A 19,466-nucleotide genomic window follows, 5' to 3' on the forward strand; every position below is an offset into this window, starting at 1 on the left:
CTGGACAGCTAGCTTCGCAGGAGAATTCTACAAAACACATAAAGAGCTAATACCCATTCTTCTCAAACTATTCCAAAAAATTGAAAAGGATGGAACACTCCTAGATTCATCCTACTAGGCCACCATTACCTTGATACCAAAACTAGGCAAAGACATTATCAAAAAAAGAAAATTATAGGTCAATATCTTTGATGAATATAGATGGAAAAATCCTCAGCAAAATATTAACAAATCAAATCCAACAATATATAAAAATGATCATACAACATGATCAAGTTGGTTTGTTTCAGGGACATAAGGATGGTTCAACATTTGCAAATCAGTCAGTGTGATAAAACTCTTTCCACTCTTGTTTAACATGGTATCGGAAGTCCTGGTGAGAGGGCAGAGAGCAGAAGCAAAAGAACTAAAATTCTGCAGTCTGTGGGACAAAAACCACATTCACAGAAAGATAGACAAGGTGAAAAGGCAGAGGGCTATGTACCAGATGAAGGAACAAGATAAAACCCCAGAAAAACAACTAAATGGAATGGAGATAGGCAATCTTCCAGAAAAAGAATTCAGAATAATGATAGTAAAGATGATCCAGGACCTCGGAAAAAGAATGGAGGCAAAGATGGAGAAGATGCAAGAAATGTTTAACAAAGATCTAGAAGAATTAAAGAACAAACAAACAGAGATGAACAATACAATAACTGAAATGAAAACTACACTAGAAGGAATCAGTAGCAGAATAACTGAGGCAGAAGAACGGATAAGTGACCGAGAAGACAGAGTGGTAGAATTCACTGCTGCGGAACAGAATAAAGAAAAAAGAATGAAAAGAAATGAAGACAGCCTAAGAGACCTCTGGGACAACATTAAACACAGCAACATTCGCATTATAGGGGTCCCAGAAGTAGAAGAGAGAGAGAAAGGACCCGAGAAACCATTTAAAGAGATTATAGTCGAAAGCTTCCCTAACATGGGAAAGGAAATAGCCACCCAAGTCCAGGAAGCGCAGAGAGTCCCATACAGGATAAACCCAAGGAGAAACACACCGAGACACATAGTAATCAAACTGGTAAAAATTAAAGACACAGAAAAATTATTGAAAGCAGCAAGGGAAAAATGACAAATAACATACAAGGGAACTCCCATCAGGTTAACAGCTGATTTCTCAGCAGAAACTCTACAAGCCAGAAGGGAGTGGCATGATATACTTAAAGTGACGAAAGGGAGGAACCTTTCACAACCAACAAAAAAGATTACTCTACCCAGCAAGGATCTCATTCAGATTCGACAGAGGAATCAAAAGCTTTACAGACAAGCAAAACCTAAGAGAATTCACCACCACCAAACCAGCTCTACAGCAAATGCTAAAGGAACCTCTCTAAGTGGGAAACACAAGAGAAGAAAAGGACCTACAAAAACAAACCCAAAACAAGTTAAGAAAATGGTAATAAGAACATACATATCGGGGCTTCCCTGATGGCGCAGTGGTTAAGAATCCGCCTGCCAATGCAGGGGACACGGGTTCGAGCCCTGGTCCGGGAAGATCCCACATGCCGCGGAGCAACTAAGCCCGTGTGCCACAACTACTGAGGCCGCGAGCTACAATTACTGAAGCCCGCGCGCCTAGAGACCCTGCTCCGCAACGAGAAGCCACCGCAGTGAGAAGACCGCGCACCGCAAAGAAGAGTAGCCCCCGCTCGCCGCAACTAGAGAAAGCCCGCGCACAGCAACGAAGGCCCTATACAGCCAAAAATAAATGAATAAATAAATAAAATATATTTAAAAAAAAAAAAAAAAGAACATACATATCAATAATTACCTTAAACATGAATGGATTAAATGCTCCAACCAAAGACACAGGCTCGCTGGATGGATACAAAAACAAGACCCATATATATGCTGTCCACAGGAGACCCACTTCAGACCGAGGGACACATATAGACTGAAAGTGAGGGGATGGAAAAAGTTATTCCATGCAAATAGAAATCAAAAGAAAGCTGGAGTAGCAATACTCGTATCAGATAAAATAGACTTTAAAATAAAGAATGTTACAAGAGACAAGGACACTACATAATGATCAAGGGATCAATCCAAGAAGAAGATATAACAATTATAAATATATATGCACCCAACATAGGAGAACCTCAATACATAAGGCAACTGCTAACAGCTCTAAAAGAGGAAATCGACAGTAACACAGTAATAGTTGGGGACTCTAACACCTCACGGACACCAATGGACAGATCATCCAAACAGAAAATTAATAAGGAAACTCAAGCTTTAAATGACACAATAGACCAGATAGATTTAATTGATATTTATACAACACTCCATCCAAAAACAGCAGATTACACTTTCTTCTCAAGTGCACACGGAACATTCTCCAGGATAGATCACATCTTGGGTCACAAATCAAGCCTTAGTAAATTAAAGAAAATTGAAATCATATCAAGCATCTTTTCTGACCACAACGCTGTGAGATTAGAAATCAATTACAGGGAGAAAAACGTAAAACACATGGAGGCTAACCAGTACGTTACTAAATAACCAAGAGATCACTGAAGAAATCAAAGAGGAAATCAAAAAATACCTAGAGACAAATGACAGTGAAACACGATGATCCAAAACCTATGGGATGCAGCAAAAGCAGTTCTAAGAGGGACGTTTATAGCTATACAAGCCTACCTCAAGAAACAAGAAAAATCTCAAATAAACAATCTAACGTCACACCTAAAGGAACCAGAGAAAGAAGAACAAACAAAACCCAAAGTTAGCAGAAGGAAAGAAATCATAAAGATCAGAGCAGAAATGAATGAAATAGAAACAATAGCAAAGATCAATAAAAGTAAAAGCTGGTTCTTTGAGAAAATGAACAAAACTGATAAACCATTAGCCAGACTCATCAAGAAAAACAGGGAGATGACTCAAATCAATAAAATTACAAATGAAAAAGGAGAAGTTACAACAGACACTGCAGAAATACAAAGCATTCTAAGAGGCTACTGCAAGCAACTCTGTGCCAATAAAATGGACAACCTGGAAAAAATGGACAAATTCTTAGAAAGGTATAACCTTCCAAGACTGAACCAGGAAGAAACAGAAAATATGAACAGACTAATCACAATTAATGAAATTGAAACTGTGATTAAAAATCTTCCAACAAACATAAGTCCAGGACCAGATGGCTTCACAGGTGAATTCTATCAAACATTTAGAGAAGAGCTAACACCCATACTTCTCAAACTCTTCCAAAAAATTGCAGAGGAAGGAAAATTCCCAAACTCATTCTATGAGGCCACTGTCACCCTGATACCAAAACCAGACAGAGATACTACAAAAAAAGAAAATTGCAGACCAATATCACTGATGAGTATAGATGCAAAAATCCTCGACAAAATACTAGCAAACAGAATCCAACAACACATTAAAAGGCTCATACACCATGATCAAGAGGGATTTATCCCAGGGATGCAAGGATTCTTCAATATACGCAAATCGATCAATGTGATACACCATATTAACAAATTGAAGAATAAAAACCATATGATCATCTCAGTAGATGCAGAAAAGCTTTTGACAAAATTCAACACCCATTTATGATGAAAACAATCCAGAAAGTGGGCATAGAGGGAACCTACTTCAACATAATAAAGGCCATATATGACAAACCCACAGCAAACATCATTCTCAACAGTGAAAAACTGAAAGCATTTCCTGTACGATCAGGAACAAGACAAGAATGTCCATTCTCACCACTATTATTCAACATAGATTTGGAAGTCCTAGCCACAGCAATCAGGGAAGAAAAAGAAATAAAAGGAATACACATTGGAAAAGAAGAAGTAAAACTGTCACTATTTGCAGATGACATAATACGATACATAGAGAATCCTAAAGATGCCACCAGAAAACTACTAGAGCTAACCAATGAATTTGGTAAAGTTACATGATACAAAATTAATGCACAGAAATCTCTTGCATTCCTATACACACTGAAAGAGGAGTTAAGGAAACACTTGCACTTACCATTGCAACAAAAAGAATAAAATACCTAGGAATAAATCTACCTAGGGAGACAAAAGACCTGTATACAGAAAACTATAAGACACTGGTGAAAGAAATTAAAGATGATACCAACAGATGCCAAGATATACCATGTTCTTGGATTGGAAGAATTAATATTGTGAAAATGACTCTACTACCCAAAGCAATCTACAGATTCAATGCAATCCCTTTCAAATTACCAATGGCATTTTTTACAGAACTAGAACAAAAAATCTTAAAATTGGTATGGAGACACAAAAGACCCCGAATAGCCAAAGCAGTCTTGAGGAAAAAAACGGAGCTGGGGGAATCAGACTCCCTGACTTCAGACTATACGACAGAGCTACAGTAATCAAGACAATATGCTACTGGCACAAAAACAGAAATATAGATCAATGGAACAAGATAGAAAGCCCAGAGATAAACCCACGCACCTATGGTCAACTAAGTTATGACAAAGGAGGCAAGGATATACAATGGAGAAAAGACAGCCTCGTCAATAAGTGGTGCTGGGAAAACTGGACAGCTACATGTAAAAGAATGAAATTAGGGCTTCCCTGGTGGCGCAGTGGTTGAGAGTCCGCCTGCCGATGCAGGGGACACGGGTTCGTGCCCCGATCCCGGAAGATCCCACATGCCGCGGAGCGGCTGGGCCCGCGAGCCATGGCCGCGGAGCCTGTGTGTCCGGAGCCTGTGCTCCGCAACGGGAGAGGCCACAGCAGTGAGAGGCCTGCGTACAGCAAAAAAAAAAAAAAAAAAAAAGAATGAAATTAGAACACTCCCTAACACCATACACAAAAATAAACTCAAAATGGATTAGAGACCTAAATGTAAGACCAGGCACTATACAATTCTTAGAGGAAAACATAGGAAGAACACTCTTTGACTTAAATCACAGCAAGATCTTTTTTGATCCACCTCCTAGAGTAATGGAAATAAAAACAAAAATAAACCAATGGGACTTAATGAAACTTAAAAGCTTTTGCACAGCAAAGGAAACCATAAGCAAGATGAAAAGACAACCCTAAAAATGGGAGTAAATGTTTGAAAATGAATCATTGGACAAAGGATTAATCTTCAAAATATATAAATAGATCATGCAGCTCAATATTAAAAAAAAAAAAAACCCAATCCAAAAATGGGCAGAAGACCTAAATAGACATTTCACCAAAGAAGACATACAGATGACCAAGGGGCAGATGAAAAGCTGCTCAACATCACTAATTATTAGAGAAATGCAAGTCAAAACTACAATGAGCTATCACCTCACACCAGTTAGAATGGGCATCATCAGAAAGTCTACAAACAATAAATGCTGGAGAGGGTGTGGAGGAAAGGGAACCCTCTTGCACTGGTGGTGGGAATGTAAATTGATACAGCCACTATGGAGAACAGTATGGAGGTTCCTTAAAAAACTAAAAATAGAATTACCATATGACCCAGCAATCCCACTACTGGGCATATACCCAGAGGAAACCATAATTCAGAAAGACACTTGCACCCCAATGTTCATTGCAGCACTATTTACAATAGCCAGGTCATGGAAGCAACCTAAATGCCCATCGACAGATGAATGGATAAAGAAGATGTGGTACATATATACAATGGAATATTACTCAGCCATAAAAAGAACATAATTTGGTCATTTGTAGAGACGTGGATGCATCTAGAGACTATCATACAGAGTGAGGTAAGTCAGAAAGAGAAAAACAAATGTCGTATATTAACACATATATGTGGAACCTAGAAAATGGTACAGGTGAACCAGTTTGCAGAGCAGAAATAGAGACACAGATGTAGAGCACAAACATTTGGACACCAAGCGGGGAAAGCAGTGGGGGGTTGGGGTGGTGGTGTGATGAATTGGGCGATTGCGATTGACATGTATACACTGATGTGTATAAAATGGATGACTAGGGCCTCCCTGGTGGCGCAGTGGTTGAGAGTCCGCCTGCCGATGCAGGGGATACGGGTTTGTGCCCCGGTCTGGGAGGATCCCATATGCCGCGGAGCGGCTGGGCCCGTGAGCCATGGCTGCTGAGCCTGTGCGTCCGGAGCCTGTGCTCCGCAACGGGAGAGGCCACAACAGTGAGAGGCCCGTGTACAGCAAAAAAAAAAAAAAAATGGATGACTAATAGGAAAAAAAAATCCCTGGCCACAGCAATCAGACAAGAAAAATAATTAAAAGGCATCCAAATTTAGAAGGGAATGGGCCTTCCCTGGTGGCACAGTGGTTAAGAATCCTCCTGCCATTGCAGGGGACATGGGTTCAATCCCTGGTCCGGGAAGATCCCACATGCCACAGAGCAACTAAGCCCATGCACCACAACTAGTGAGCCTGTGCTCTAGAACCCGTGAGCCACAACTACTGAGCACACATGCCACAACTACTGAAGCCCACACGCCTAGAGCCCATGCTCTGCAACAAGAGAAACCACCACGATGAGAAGCCCGCACACCACAACGAAGAGTAGCCCCCGCTCACCACAACTAGAGAAAGCCCACATGCAGCAACGAAGACCCAATGTAGCCATAAATAAATTAAATAAATAAATAAGTAAGTAAATGAGGAAACTGTTCGTGTTCAGAGCAATTTAAAAATATAAATAAATACAATAAAATAAAATTGCATCAAAAAGAATCAGAATAAACTTAACCAAGGATGTGAAAGACCTATACTCTGAACACTATAAAACATTGTTGAAGGAAATTGAATATGATACAAAGAGACGGAAAGATATCCAGTGCTCTTGGATTGGAAGAATTAATATTGTTAAAATGGCCATACTACCCAAAGCAATCTACAGATTTAATGCAATCACTATCAAAATACCCATCACATTTTTCACAGAACTAATGAATTAAATAATCCTAAAATTTATATCGAACCATAAAAGACCTTGAATTGCTGAAGCAATCTTGAGAAAAAAGAACAAAGTTGGAGGTTTCACACTCCCAGACTTCAGACTATACTATAAAGCTACAATAATCAAAACAACATGGTACTGGCAGAAAAACAGACACACAGATCGATGGAACAGAATAGAGAGCCCAGAAATAAACCCACACACCATGGTCAATTAATCTACAACAATGGAGGCAAGAATATACAGTGGAGAAAACACAGTCTGTTCAATAAGTGGTGCTGGGAAAACTGGACAGCTACATGTAAAAAAATGAGATTACAACATTTCCTCACACCATATACAAAAATAAACTCAAAATTAAAGACCTAAATGTAAGACTAGAAACCATAAACTCCTAGAAGAGAACACAGGCAGAGTACTCTTTGACGTAAATCATAGTAATATTTTTTGGATCTGTCCCTAAGGTTAAAGAAATCAATGCAGAAATAAACAAGTGGGGCCTAATTAAACTTAAAAACTTTTTGCACAGCCAAAGAAATCATTGACCAAACAGAAAGACAACCTACTGAATAGGAGAAAATATTTGCAAATCTTATGACCAACAAGGGGTTAATATCCAAAATATATAATCAGTTCATACAACTCAACATGAAAAAAAAAAAAAACCCAATGGAAAAATGGGCAGAAGACCTGAATAGACATTTTTCCAAGGAAGACATATAGATGGTCAACAGGCACATGAAAAGATGCTAAACATCGCTAATTATTAGAGAAATACAAATCAAAATAACAAAGAGATATCACCTCACACCTGTCAAAATGGCTATCATCAAAAAGTAACGAATGTGGCAAGGATGTGGAGAAAAGGGAACCCTCATATACTGTTCTTGGGAATGTAAATTGGTGCACCCACTGTGGAAAACAGTATGGTGGCTCCTCAAAAATCTAAAAGTAGAAATACTATATGATCCAGCAATTTCATTCCTGGGTATATATCCATAAATGACAAAAACACTAATGTGAAAAGATACAGGCAGCCCAGCGTTCATAGCAGCACTATTTACAATAGCCAAGATATGGAAACAACCAAAGGTTTCATCAACAGATGAAAGGATAAAGATGTGTGGTGTGTGTATTTATTCACATATATAAATATATTTGTATATTTATTTATTTATTTATAAATATATATATTTCAATATATATATTGTTCAGCACAGGGAATTATAGCCATTATTTTGTAATAACTTTTAATAGAGTATAATATATAAAAATACTGAATCACTGTGCTATACACCTGAAACAAATATAATATTATAAATCAACTATACTTCAATTTTAAAAAAAGGAATTGAATGAAGGCCTATACAAATTGAAAAAAAATTATGTGCTTCAAAAGTCACCATCAAGACAGTGAAAAGAGCCCACAGAATGGCAGAAAATATTTGCAAATCATGTATCTGGCAGGAGACCTATATTCAGAATATGTATGGATCTCTTACAGCTCAACAATAAAAAGATAGATAACCCAGTTTTTAAAATGAACAATGAAGTTGAATAGATATTTCTCCAAAGAAGACTTACAAATGGCCAATAAGCACATGAAAAGATGCATCATTAGTCATTAGAGAAATGCAAATCAAAACTGCAATAAGATACCACTTCACACCCAATCAAAAGACAGGTAATAACAAGTGTTGGTGAGGATGCAGAGAATTTTAAGAAATTTGGCAATTTCTCAAACAGGAAAATGTAGAGTTACCAAATGACCCAGCAGTTCTCCTAAGAATAAATCCAGGAGAAACAAGAACATGTCTGTAGAAAAGCTGTACGTGAATGTTCATAGCAGCATTACTCAGTAGCCAAAATGTAGCAACAACCTAAATGTCTATCAGATCACGAATGGATAAGCAGGGGCTTCCCTGGTGGCACAGTGGTTAAGAATCTGCCTGCCAATGCAGGGACACGGGTTCGAGCCCTGGTCTGGGAAGATCCCACCTGCCGCAGAGCAGCTAAGCCTGTGTGCCACAACTACTGAGCCTGCGCTCTAGAGCCCGTGAGCCACAACTATTGAAGCTCTCGTGCCTAGTGCTTGTGCTCCTCAACAAGAGAAGCCACCGCAATGAGAAGCCCGCACACCTCAACGAAGAGTAGCCCCTGCTCACCACAACTAGAGAAAGCCAGCACACAGCAACGAAGACCCAACACAGCCAAAAATAAATACATAAATATATTTAAAAAAAAAAAGAATGGATAAGCAGAATGTGATGTGTACATACAATAGAATATTATTTAGCCATAAAAAAGAAGGAAGTACTGGTACGTGCTTACAACATGGATGAACCTTGAAAATGTCATGCTAAGTGAGTAAAGGACTATATATCGTAGATTCTGTTTATGTGCAATGTCCAGAATAGACAGGTCCATAGAGACAGGAAGGAGATCAGTGGGTCCCCCGGACTAGAGCTGGGGGGAGGAGGAAGGAGGAGTGACCGCCAGTAGTCATAAAGGTTCTTTTTGGAGTAAAGAAAATGTTCTAGAAGTAGGTTGTGGTGATGGTTACACTAAAGACCACTGACATATACACTTTAAATGGGTGAATTTTATTAGTGTGTGAAATATGTCTCAAACCTTAAAACGTTAACAGTTGATATCTGAAAAGTAAAAAAAAAAAAAAAAAAAAAAAAAGTCTTCAGAGTGTCAGCAGCCAAATCCTTTAATAAATACTTCTAAATACAGTAAATAGTTATTCCTATTCGTGAATTCAACAAATAATTGACTGCCTTTTTGGTGCTAGGTCTGCTGTCAGGTGCTGGGTAGAAAGATGCCTCGCCTCAGCTTTGCCTCTACTCCTTTAGGCTTCCAAGTAAGGTGGTACGCCTGGGGGACAGCAGCTGTCTCTGTGCCTGGCCTCACTTGCATTTTCCCCTGTTTGGAAAGGTGTCGGGTATTTCTGATGCCTTAGTCAGCACAGGGCAAGGAGGACCTTGACTATAGTTTCAGAGCCTTAAGCTTCACCTCATGCTCCAAATCCAAGACAGAGCAGCTGAGAATGGAGCTAGCTGTACCACCAATTGCTTCTCCCCCATTGTTAATCCCTTTAATTCTGCCGTCCACAGGCACCCCTCCCTTCACACTGTCCTGTTGCCCACTTGTGATATGACTGAACAAGTGGTTTTGGCTTTGAAAGGTGATTCTTAGAGACACCTCAAGTGACCCAGTCCCTGGCTTGTGGGGATGCTCTTGATGCTGATAACCGTGGGGCACCAGAGATCTTCTGTGGGCTAGTAACACTTTCAAGGTAGCTGCTGCTGACTCCCCTGAGATCCCGGCCTCGCTGCCAGGGTCATTAGAGGGAGCAGCATTTCAGTGCTAAGGGCAAACAGTGAGAAGCCGCCAGTCTCTTTTGGTTCTTACAGAAGAGTTTATGCTCTGGCACTTGAGTTATCAAATCGCTTTAAAACATGGGACAACTGGCTTTGTGATGATTTTATACATATGTGTGTGTGTGTGTGTGTGTTATACGCTGTATTTCTGCTTTGCTGTGTCATTCCCTGGTCAAGGCATTATAGTTTATTTAAAAATTTGTCTATCTCTTTCACAAACCTTGAGTTTTATGGCCAAAAGGAAAAAAAAAAAAAAGTGAGCCGCTTTTCAGTCTATGTGTACTGTTTTCACGGAGCCCTAGACTTAAACTAATTCTAATTTCTCTCTCCCCCCAAATGGATGAATTTATTCAGTATCCTAAGATGCTCATTACATTTACAAAAGAATGCTTCCTGGTGGCATGTGGATGGAGAAATCCAGCCTGGTTTGGGGGGTAAAAGCTCGTGTTGGCCCTTAGCCTGCCATAACTGTCCTGCCTGCCTCTCTAACCACCACCCTCATGCTCCTGGTGCCTGCAGAGCATAAGAAAAGCTTCTTCTCCCCTACTGGACTCTCCCCTCATTGCTATAGGAGGGGAGTAGCAGGAAATGGAATCTGCCCTGGTCATGGGATTTTTTTGAAAGAAACAAAGCATGATCTGATGAAGAGCAGGTTAATCCTGCTATTTCATTTCCCTTTCAGAAAGGGTGGGGGCAGGATTGTGATATGAAGTATTTGGTTTCACATCTGTTCCAGGAATTATCCTCGGCATAAATCCACTTTTCTTTCAAGCATCCTGAAGCAACCCAGGGAGCTCCTTCTCCCGGGGCATGCTCCCTGCCCCCACAGTTTATTTCATGGCCACAGAGCAGCTGACAGACTCCCCGAGAAATCATCCTGTCATTGCTTATAGGAGGAGTCTTGGAAGTCAGAATTTCTGTGGGTCAGTGATATCAATTTTGTGCTCTGCTGTCCATGAAGGGTTTAGGGTAAAACCTAAACCCAGCAGTGTGGTAAAATGGAAAGAGGACCCAATTTAAAAATCAAAGGAACTGGCTCTCATCTCCCCTTGGCTACTATTTGTGTGATCTCGGGCAAGTCACCAAACCTCTTCAGGCTCAAAGCCCTCATCTGTGAAATTTACATCTTGGCACTTTGAGAAATGAAGTTCAACTCGAAAATGCTACAAATCTGTAATCTGTTACATGTTATGTTTATCAACCTCAGTTTAAAGTAACTTTTCAACTTTCAAATCTTATTCATGGGAAAATGAAAAATAATTTCATATGTGGCAAGGTGACTTCTAGTTTTAAAAACTGAACTTAAGGGCCAACCAAAGCAATTATTCAAACAAGCACAGGCTTGTAACTAGAGTTTTTAAAAAGTTTTCTGGAACTTCTGTTTTCTGTTTCCATCTTTGAGATGTTTAGCATTCTCATGTGGCCTTTGAGTGTATGGTAGGAATTTTCTATGAATAATTATGTTCCACACACTATTAGGTGCACATAAGGAATAACAAGCTAAGTGAAACACAAGATCCCCAACCTTAATTCAGAGAATAAACATATATACAAGGAAAAACAGAATTTCAGATTTCAGAGTGAAGCAAAAGACAAATTCGTATTTTGACAAATGTTAGTACATGCAGATGGTCCCCAGCTTACGATGGTTCAGCTTATAGTTTTTTACCTTTATGATGGTGTGAAAGCAATATGCATTCAGTAGAAACCATACTCTGAATTTTGAATTGTGCTCCTTTCCTGGCCTAGTGATTTGTGTTACAATCCTCTCTCATGATGCTGGGCAGAGAACACAGCCCCCAGTTAGCCACGTGATCATGGGGGTCAACAAGCAATGCACTTCCAACCATTCTATACCCAGACAACCAGTCTGTTTTTCACTGTCAGTACAGTAGTCAACAAATTACATGAGATATTCAACACTTTATTATAAAACAGGCTTTGTATTCATTGATTTTGCCCAACTGCAGGCTAGTGTAAGTGTTCTGAGCACGTTTAAGGTAGGCTGGGCTAAGCTATGATGTTTGATAGATTAGGTGTATTAAGGCAGCAATGTAAGTAAAACACACAATACAAGGAACAACTGGATCAAGGGTCAAATGGGAGATATATGGACGGAAAAAATGAGAAAATAGGATCCAGCAAAGGCAGTACTTTTAGTAACATGAAAAAGTAGTGACTTCACCTGGTATAGAATTATTCACCTGAGGCTAAAATTAAGTTCTGATTAAGATCAACCATAGCTGGACAATACCAACATCATTAAAAAGTATGGCTAATAATAAACCTTGTAAGGAATGAATAAGGATGGTTTACTTAATCACTCAGTTTAGAGAAAAATCCACATCTTTAAAGTGTTAACCTTTAATAATATTGAGTTTTTGGTAAGGTTAGCTTTCCTCTTTCTCACCTCTCTGAAAAATCCTTCTTAGTCATTTTTTAAAGCTCTTCATCCTTTGCTTACTTGTGAATTTTCATTCTCTAGAATCCTGCCTTTGAGAAAGGTTTATTGCAGGGCCAAGCAAGGAGAATGGGTGGCTCATGCTCAAAACTGCTAACAGTTTTTTGGGAAAAGTTTTTACAGGCAAAATTTGGGGTGAGAACTGCAGGGTGTGTGACTTTCTTCAGATTGGTTGGTAGTGAGATAAGAGGGCGGTGCTCCAGGAATCTTGTGCTCAGCCTGAAGTTACCATCCCCCACCTGGGTGGGGGCCCTAATTCTTTCCAGTAGTTTCAACTGACCTCCATATTTGACAGTTCCAAACCTGTACCTCCAGCCAGGGCTGTCATGTATGACTTCACAGATTGGTTGTGCACTGCACAATTCTGGAAATAACATATACATAAAACAGGTACGTAGCAGCCCTTCTCTGCCCAAACTTCTCCCTGGAACCACCTCTAGACATCTCTCCTGAATCTCTCACAGTCATGTCAAACGCAACACGTCCAAAACTGTGCTCATCATCCTCTCAGACACACTCCCCTTATGGTCCCTCCCTGTTCACCTTCAATAAAGTAAAGCCAGAAACCTAAGAATCATTCTAGCTACTCCCCTCACCCCACATATCCCATTGGTTATCAATTATTATATTTTTCCCTTTAAACACTTCTCAGATCTTATGTCTAATCTCATTCATTTCCTCTGACTTAATTCAGACACATACCACTTTTTGTTTGAATTACTATAGTGTTTTCCATACAGATCTTTCTGCCCTCAGCCTCATTCTGATTTTTCCTCCACACTGCTAGTAGTGGTCTTTTAGAAACAGTTACAATTATGATACTTCCCCACTAAAAAGTTTTCAAAAGCTATCCTTAAAGTGCAAATTCTTCAGTGGGTAACCAGAGCCCTTCATGGTCTACTCCCTTCTCTACCCACATTTTCCACTACTCCCCCAACATGTACCTTTAAATTCCAGTCATTCTAAACTACGTGCTACACTACCTCACACTTCCGTGCCGTTGCACAAGATGTTTCCTCTTTGTAGAAGTCCCACCTCCCCTTGGCTAACTCCGGCCGTGCTTCCATTTCCAGATCTTGTCGTCTCTTCCAAAGTCCTTCATCGACCACAGTACCCACTTCCCCCTCTTACCATCAACTCCTGTAATACCCTTTGCCTTCCTCTGTAACAGAATTTTCTAAAATATATTATTATATTTCACCTATTGACCTCTACCACCGGGTTATAAACTCCCAGAAGGATTAGGAATTATGTCATTCACCTCTATATCACCAGTGCTTTTCATAGTGGTGGGCATTTAGTAAGTATTCAGTAAGTGAATGTGGGATAAAAGATCAGTTTCTATTGCTGTTATAAGATTTAACATTCACTAAATAAGTCTCTGGACAATGTTAGATTAACTGTGCAGTGTTCACATCCTGTAACTTTTGGGTATTTTAATAACTGTGTCTATGCTTCTTTCTGTTCCTTGGACTTCTGAGAGGAAGAGAAGAAACTTCATGAAACTTCATGCCATTTTTGTAATCAGCTTTCTCCTGTTGTTCAAGGGCTGTGTTCTTTGATTCACCCAGAAACCCGTGTGGGGAAAAGAAGGGGCATATAATAGAGTACCTATCTTTAATAAGCTTAAGATGTTAAATCCACTACTTGTTGACTTTAAAAAGATAAGGAGATGTAAATACAAATCTTCCAGAATTGACTCAGTAACAAACTACTAGGGTGTATGTGCCCATACCTTATGAATTGATCATTTTCAGAATGTAGCTATTTGCTTATAAGTACTTTTCATTCATCTATCACAGCCCCTAAAGGGGGAAAAATGTAAAATAAAGTATCAGTTAACTGTAACTTTTATTATATTTTTTAAAATGTTTTTACCCATAACTTCAAGGAAGAAAGATGCAAATAGCAAACATATCAGGTGACATGGTACAATAGGAAAAAATCCTGAACTTGGGTTCTATTACCATGCTTGCCACTTAGGAACTGTGCAATCTTGAACAAGTTAGTTAACTTCTGCAGGCTCAGTATAGTCATCTGTAAAATGAAAACACATTCATATAGAAGTATTTTTTTAATGCCTACCATGTGTCAGGTGCTTTGCTTGGCACCTGAATTAAAATACTGTAACTGCCATGTCTTCTTCATGGAGTTGCTGTGAAAACTAGATGAGATACTGCATGTGAAAATGTTGTTGTTGTTGTTTGTTTGTTTGTTTCTATCAAGCAACACCTAGAACAGTTTCAACCTTCAGTCATCAAAGACATAATTTGGGGCAGAAAAGTACTCTGATTCATTTGCAGCAAGGTATGAAGCAAAGAAAAATGGGGCCTTAACCCCAATTAACAAAGAAGTTCAAGTAGCCTCAATATTCTTTGCCCAAGCATTCCAGCTAAGACAGGTTTTTCTTTGTTGATACATGAAGTTATTGGTTATATTCGTTATCTATTGCTGCATAACAAATTTTACCCCAAAATTATGGCTTCAAACAACAAACATTTATTATCTCACGATTTCTATGAGTCAGGCATTCTAGCTTAGCTGAGGACCTCTGGCTTAAGGTCTCTCATGAGGTTGTATCAGGCTGTCAGCTGGGAGCTGTGATCTCATCTGAAGGCCCAACTGGGGGATCTGCTTCCAAGCTCACTCACATGGTTATTGGCAGGCCTCTTTCCACTCAGTCCTCTCCAAAGGGCCTCTGTATGAACTGAGATATGCCCCCGACCACCGGTTCATATGTGAAATTTTAACCCCCCAGTACTTCAGAATGTGACTGTATTTGGAGATAGGACCTTTAAAGGTGTGATTAAGTTAAAAGGAGGCTGTTAGGGTGAGCCCTAATCCAGTCTGACTGGTGTCCTTAGAAGAAGAGGAAATTTGGACACGCAGAGAGGCATCAGGGATTCACTCAGAGGAAAGACACTGTGAGGACACAAGAAGAAGATGGGCATCTGCAAGCCAAGGAGAGGGGCCTCAGAAGAAACCAAACCTGCCTACACTTTGATCTTGTACTTCCAGCCTCCTGAACTGTGAGAAAATAAATTTCTGTTGTTTAAGCCAACCATTCCGTGGTATTATGCAGCCTGGGCAAACTAATACAGCTGACTCACAACATGGCAGCTGGCCTCCCCTGAACAAGCAATACATGAGAGAACGAGAGAGCACCCAAGGCAGAAGCCACAGTCTTTGTACAATTTAACCTTGGAAGTGACATCCCATAACTTTTGCTGTATTCTCTTTGTAAGAAGAGAGTCAGTAAGTCTGGTCTATACTCGGGGTGGGGAGATTACATAAGGGCATGAGTATCAGGAGGCAGGAATCACAGACCATCTTAAAGGCTGCCTGCCACCCTAGTTTTTTTTTAATAAAGTAAAAATAAAAAATTAAGAGATGGACAAATTGGCAGTTTTTACATGGTAAAGTAGATTCAACTTCATCAAATACATGAGCACTCTGACTGATATAATCTGTAGGCCATACTACTATTCTGTGAAGCTAAGGTTGTTCTCATCTGGCAGATAGAAATTTTTGACATTTAGGACAAGTTTTTCTGGGAGTGAAAAATGGCATTTTATGGACTAGATTGAAGAGAAATGGTACAATGGATCCTTAAGTCTATGTCTAATACAGTGATTCTCAACCAGCGGTGCATACCAAGAGGGAAAAGAGGAGGAGAGTTACCATAAGTTTAAAAAAAGCATAGTCAAACTGTAATATAATTATGTATAGAGAGTGATAAGAAATTTACAGCCTTCATAAAACAAACTGCAGAAAGTAAAATGGAACAAAATCTCCATCTGGCTGATGGAGCATAAGTCATAAAAGGTCGAGAAACTACTCTCATCATTCTTTTATTGTTAATAGACAAAAAGAGGGATACAAGACAGTAGCTTAGAAATGGGCATGCAATGAACCATAATACCCAGAGAGATGATACACTTTAGAAAACCCAGTGAAAAGTAATAAAAATGATTAGTGGGCCGTATGGATTAGTTTAGAAGATAAATGTAAAGTAACAGACATATTCAGGAGCCTTTCGAGAACTAAGAGGAAGATCTTTACAAGAGAAGGATAGATGATAGTTAAACTCAAGCTTTAGTTCAAAGGATCCAGAGGACATCTGCTTTGTGGTGATAGTGAGTTGACATCTGATTCCTCAGAAAGTACACTGAGTTTCCAATAGCTTTAACCTCTAAATTTAGTAGCATTGTCAGCTTGATTGTCTCATGTTTGTCTAACCATCAGAGTCTATGTGGCAAAGCTGTCATTATTCCCACCTGAGGTCAAACTTCTTTTCACCTACAGCCCTCTTTTTGGTCTCTAAAATGATGCTAACGTGAGGTTAAACTCTCCCTTTACCTTTCAGAGCACTCTAAGAGCTATCACTTGTAATAACATCTCCAAATATTAAGCTCCAATAATTTGGCTCCTGCTTTGCTGGAACTCCCCCTTGGGTGGCCCTTTGTTTTAAGAGAGGAAGAAGCTGTTTCCTGTTATCTCCTGGTTGCACGATAACAAGATGACAGACAGGTTCTAGGGTCCATTTCAGTTTTCCTTACAAAAAGGTGTGGAATTAGAGGGTGAGACATGGGAGGATCTCACAAGATGACCCACGCTAAAAAGGTATCTTGGAATTTGAATAATATTTTTATGGATTACCTGAAGAGTTCTCCTGAAGTAAATGTTTATGTTGGTATGGAACAATTTTTGAAATATATTGTCAAGTGAAAGATTTTTTTTTAATTCCACTGTAGATTATACTCCCATCTGTGTAAAAAGGGGAGAAGGAATATATGTTTAGCGTATGTTTGCTTGTATGTGCAAAGACTATTCTGAGACGGATACAGATACACACAGCAGTAACATAGCAAAGAGTCTAGGGTAGAAGAGACATTTTTAACTTTACACCTGTCTGTATTGTTTGATTTTCTTTTTTTTTTTAATTTGTGCAGAGATTACTTTTTTTTTTTTGGTTGTGCCAGGTCTTAGTTGCGGCAGGTGGGCTCCTTAGTTGCAGCTTGCCGGCTCCTTAGTTGTGGCATGTGAACCCTTAGTTGTGGCATGCATGTGGGATCTAGTTCCCTGGCCAGGGATGGAACCCGGGCCCACTGCATTGGGAGCCTAGAGTCTTAACCACTGTGCCACCAGGGAAGTCCCCCAGATTACTTTTTAAAAATACAAATAGGAACAGTTTTTTAAGGTGGTCAGGTCTTTCTTTCTCTCCGTCCCTCTCTGCCTCTTCTTTCTCTCCAACTTTTTTCATCTCTCTTCACTTCTCTTCACAGCTTCATTAACCTCCCTCTTTCTTCTTTACATGGTTTCTTCCATGTAGCAAGGTGAGATGGAGGGTAATTTGAGCAGCAGCTCCAACCTTGTTCTTTGCAGTTTAATGGCCACAGGGTAAAGAGGACTCTTCTATGTTAGTATATATACATCCTAAGGAAGGGCTGTGATTGGCTTGGCTTGGATGACATGACCACCTCTTAAGGCAATTGCTGCGGGTAAGGGGATGGGACTTTGGCCAATTCTGGGTCATCTGCCAGCTTTTGTGATGGAAAGGGTATAGGAGGAACATCTGTAGTCTGGCCGTAATCACCTGATTGGAATAGAGGAGGTAGGGTTATAGTTTTCCCAGAGGAAGTGAAAGGAGCTAAAACCATAAGCAGATGGGAAGGGATGCTAGGCAGACAAAAACAATAGATTTCCCCCTGCTTTCCACCCTTCCTAGCATCTATACAGATACAGGGTTACATAAGACAATGTATGCAGTAAATATCAATACTTCATATAGTGCCTGAAGCAGAATAAGAGATAGATCAATATATATTATTATTCAATATCTCCTTTTTAATTGTGACAAAATACACATAACACAAAATTTACCATTTTAACCATTTTTAAGTGTACAGTGGATTAAGGACATTCACATCATTGTACAACCATCACCACCATCCATCTTTAGAACTTTTTTTAACTTGCACAACTGAAACTCTGTACCCATTGAACGCTAACTCCCTGTTTCCCCTCCCCCACTCCCTGGCAACCACCATTCTGCTTTCTGTGTCTATGAATTTGTCTACTCTAGAGACTGCACGTAAGTGGAATCATACAGTGTTTGTCATTTTGTGACTGGCTTGTTTAACGCAGCATAATGTCCTCAAGGATCTTTTGTGTTGTAGCATGTGTCAGAATTCCTTCCTTTTTAAAGACTGAATAATATTCCATTGTATGTGTATACCACATTTTGTTTATCTAGTCATCCATCGATGGATACTAGGGTTGCTTTCACCTTTTGGCTATGTGAATAATGCTGCTGTGAACATGGATGTACAAATATCTGCTCAAGACCCTGCTTTCAGTTCTTTTGGGTAAATACCAAGATGTAGAATTGCTGAATTACTTACATCAGGAAATGATTATCATAATATGTTTAGGGAATATTTGTCATCTCATATAGATACAAAATTAAAGAAATATTTTTTAAAAATTCTTTGTGATGAGAACTCTTAGGATTTACTCTCCTAACATCTTTCATACGTAACACACAGCAGTGTTCATTGTATTATCAAGTTGTACATTACATCCCTAGTACTTATGTATCTTGTAACTGGAAGTGTGTACCTTTTGACCACCTTCATCTAATTCCCCCTCCCTGCCTCTGGTAACAACAAATCTGATCTCTTTTTCTATGAGTTTGTTTGTTCCTGTTACACA

General features: G+C 39.4%; 1 protein-coding gene across 9 annotated transcripts in view; it reads left to right on the forward strand.

Moving 5' to 3' along the window:
• Positions 1-19,466, forward strand: part of TTLL5 (tubulin tyrosine ligase like 5) — a 315,626-nt gene that overhangs the window by 280,952 nt on the left and 15,208 nt on the right. For 8 of the 9 annotated variants that reach the window (XM_082618539.1, XM_082618534.1, XM_082618536.1 and 5 more), the window contains one exon: positions 15,617-15,775. The exons of the other annotated variant lie outside the window; for it this stretch is intronic. In XM_082618539.1, coding sequence (XP_082474665.1) covers positions 15,617-15,756 — 140 coding nt within the window. In that variant the 3' untranslated portion in view covers positions 15,757-15,775. Of the gene's footprint in view, positions 1-15,616; positions 15,776-19,466 lie in introns of those variants that run through there. 9 annotated transcript variants of the gene reach the window in all.

The sequence above is a fragment of the Mesoplodon mirus genome (genome assembly GCF_964341445.2).
Source record: "Mesoplodon mirus genome assembly, chromosome: 4".
NCBI classification, from domain to species: Eukaryota; Metazoa; Chordata; class Mammalia; order Artiodactyla; family Ziphiidae; genus Mesoplodon; species Mesoplodon mirus.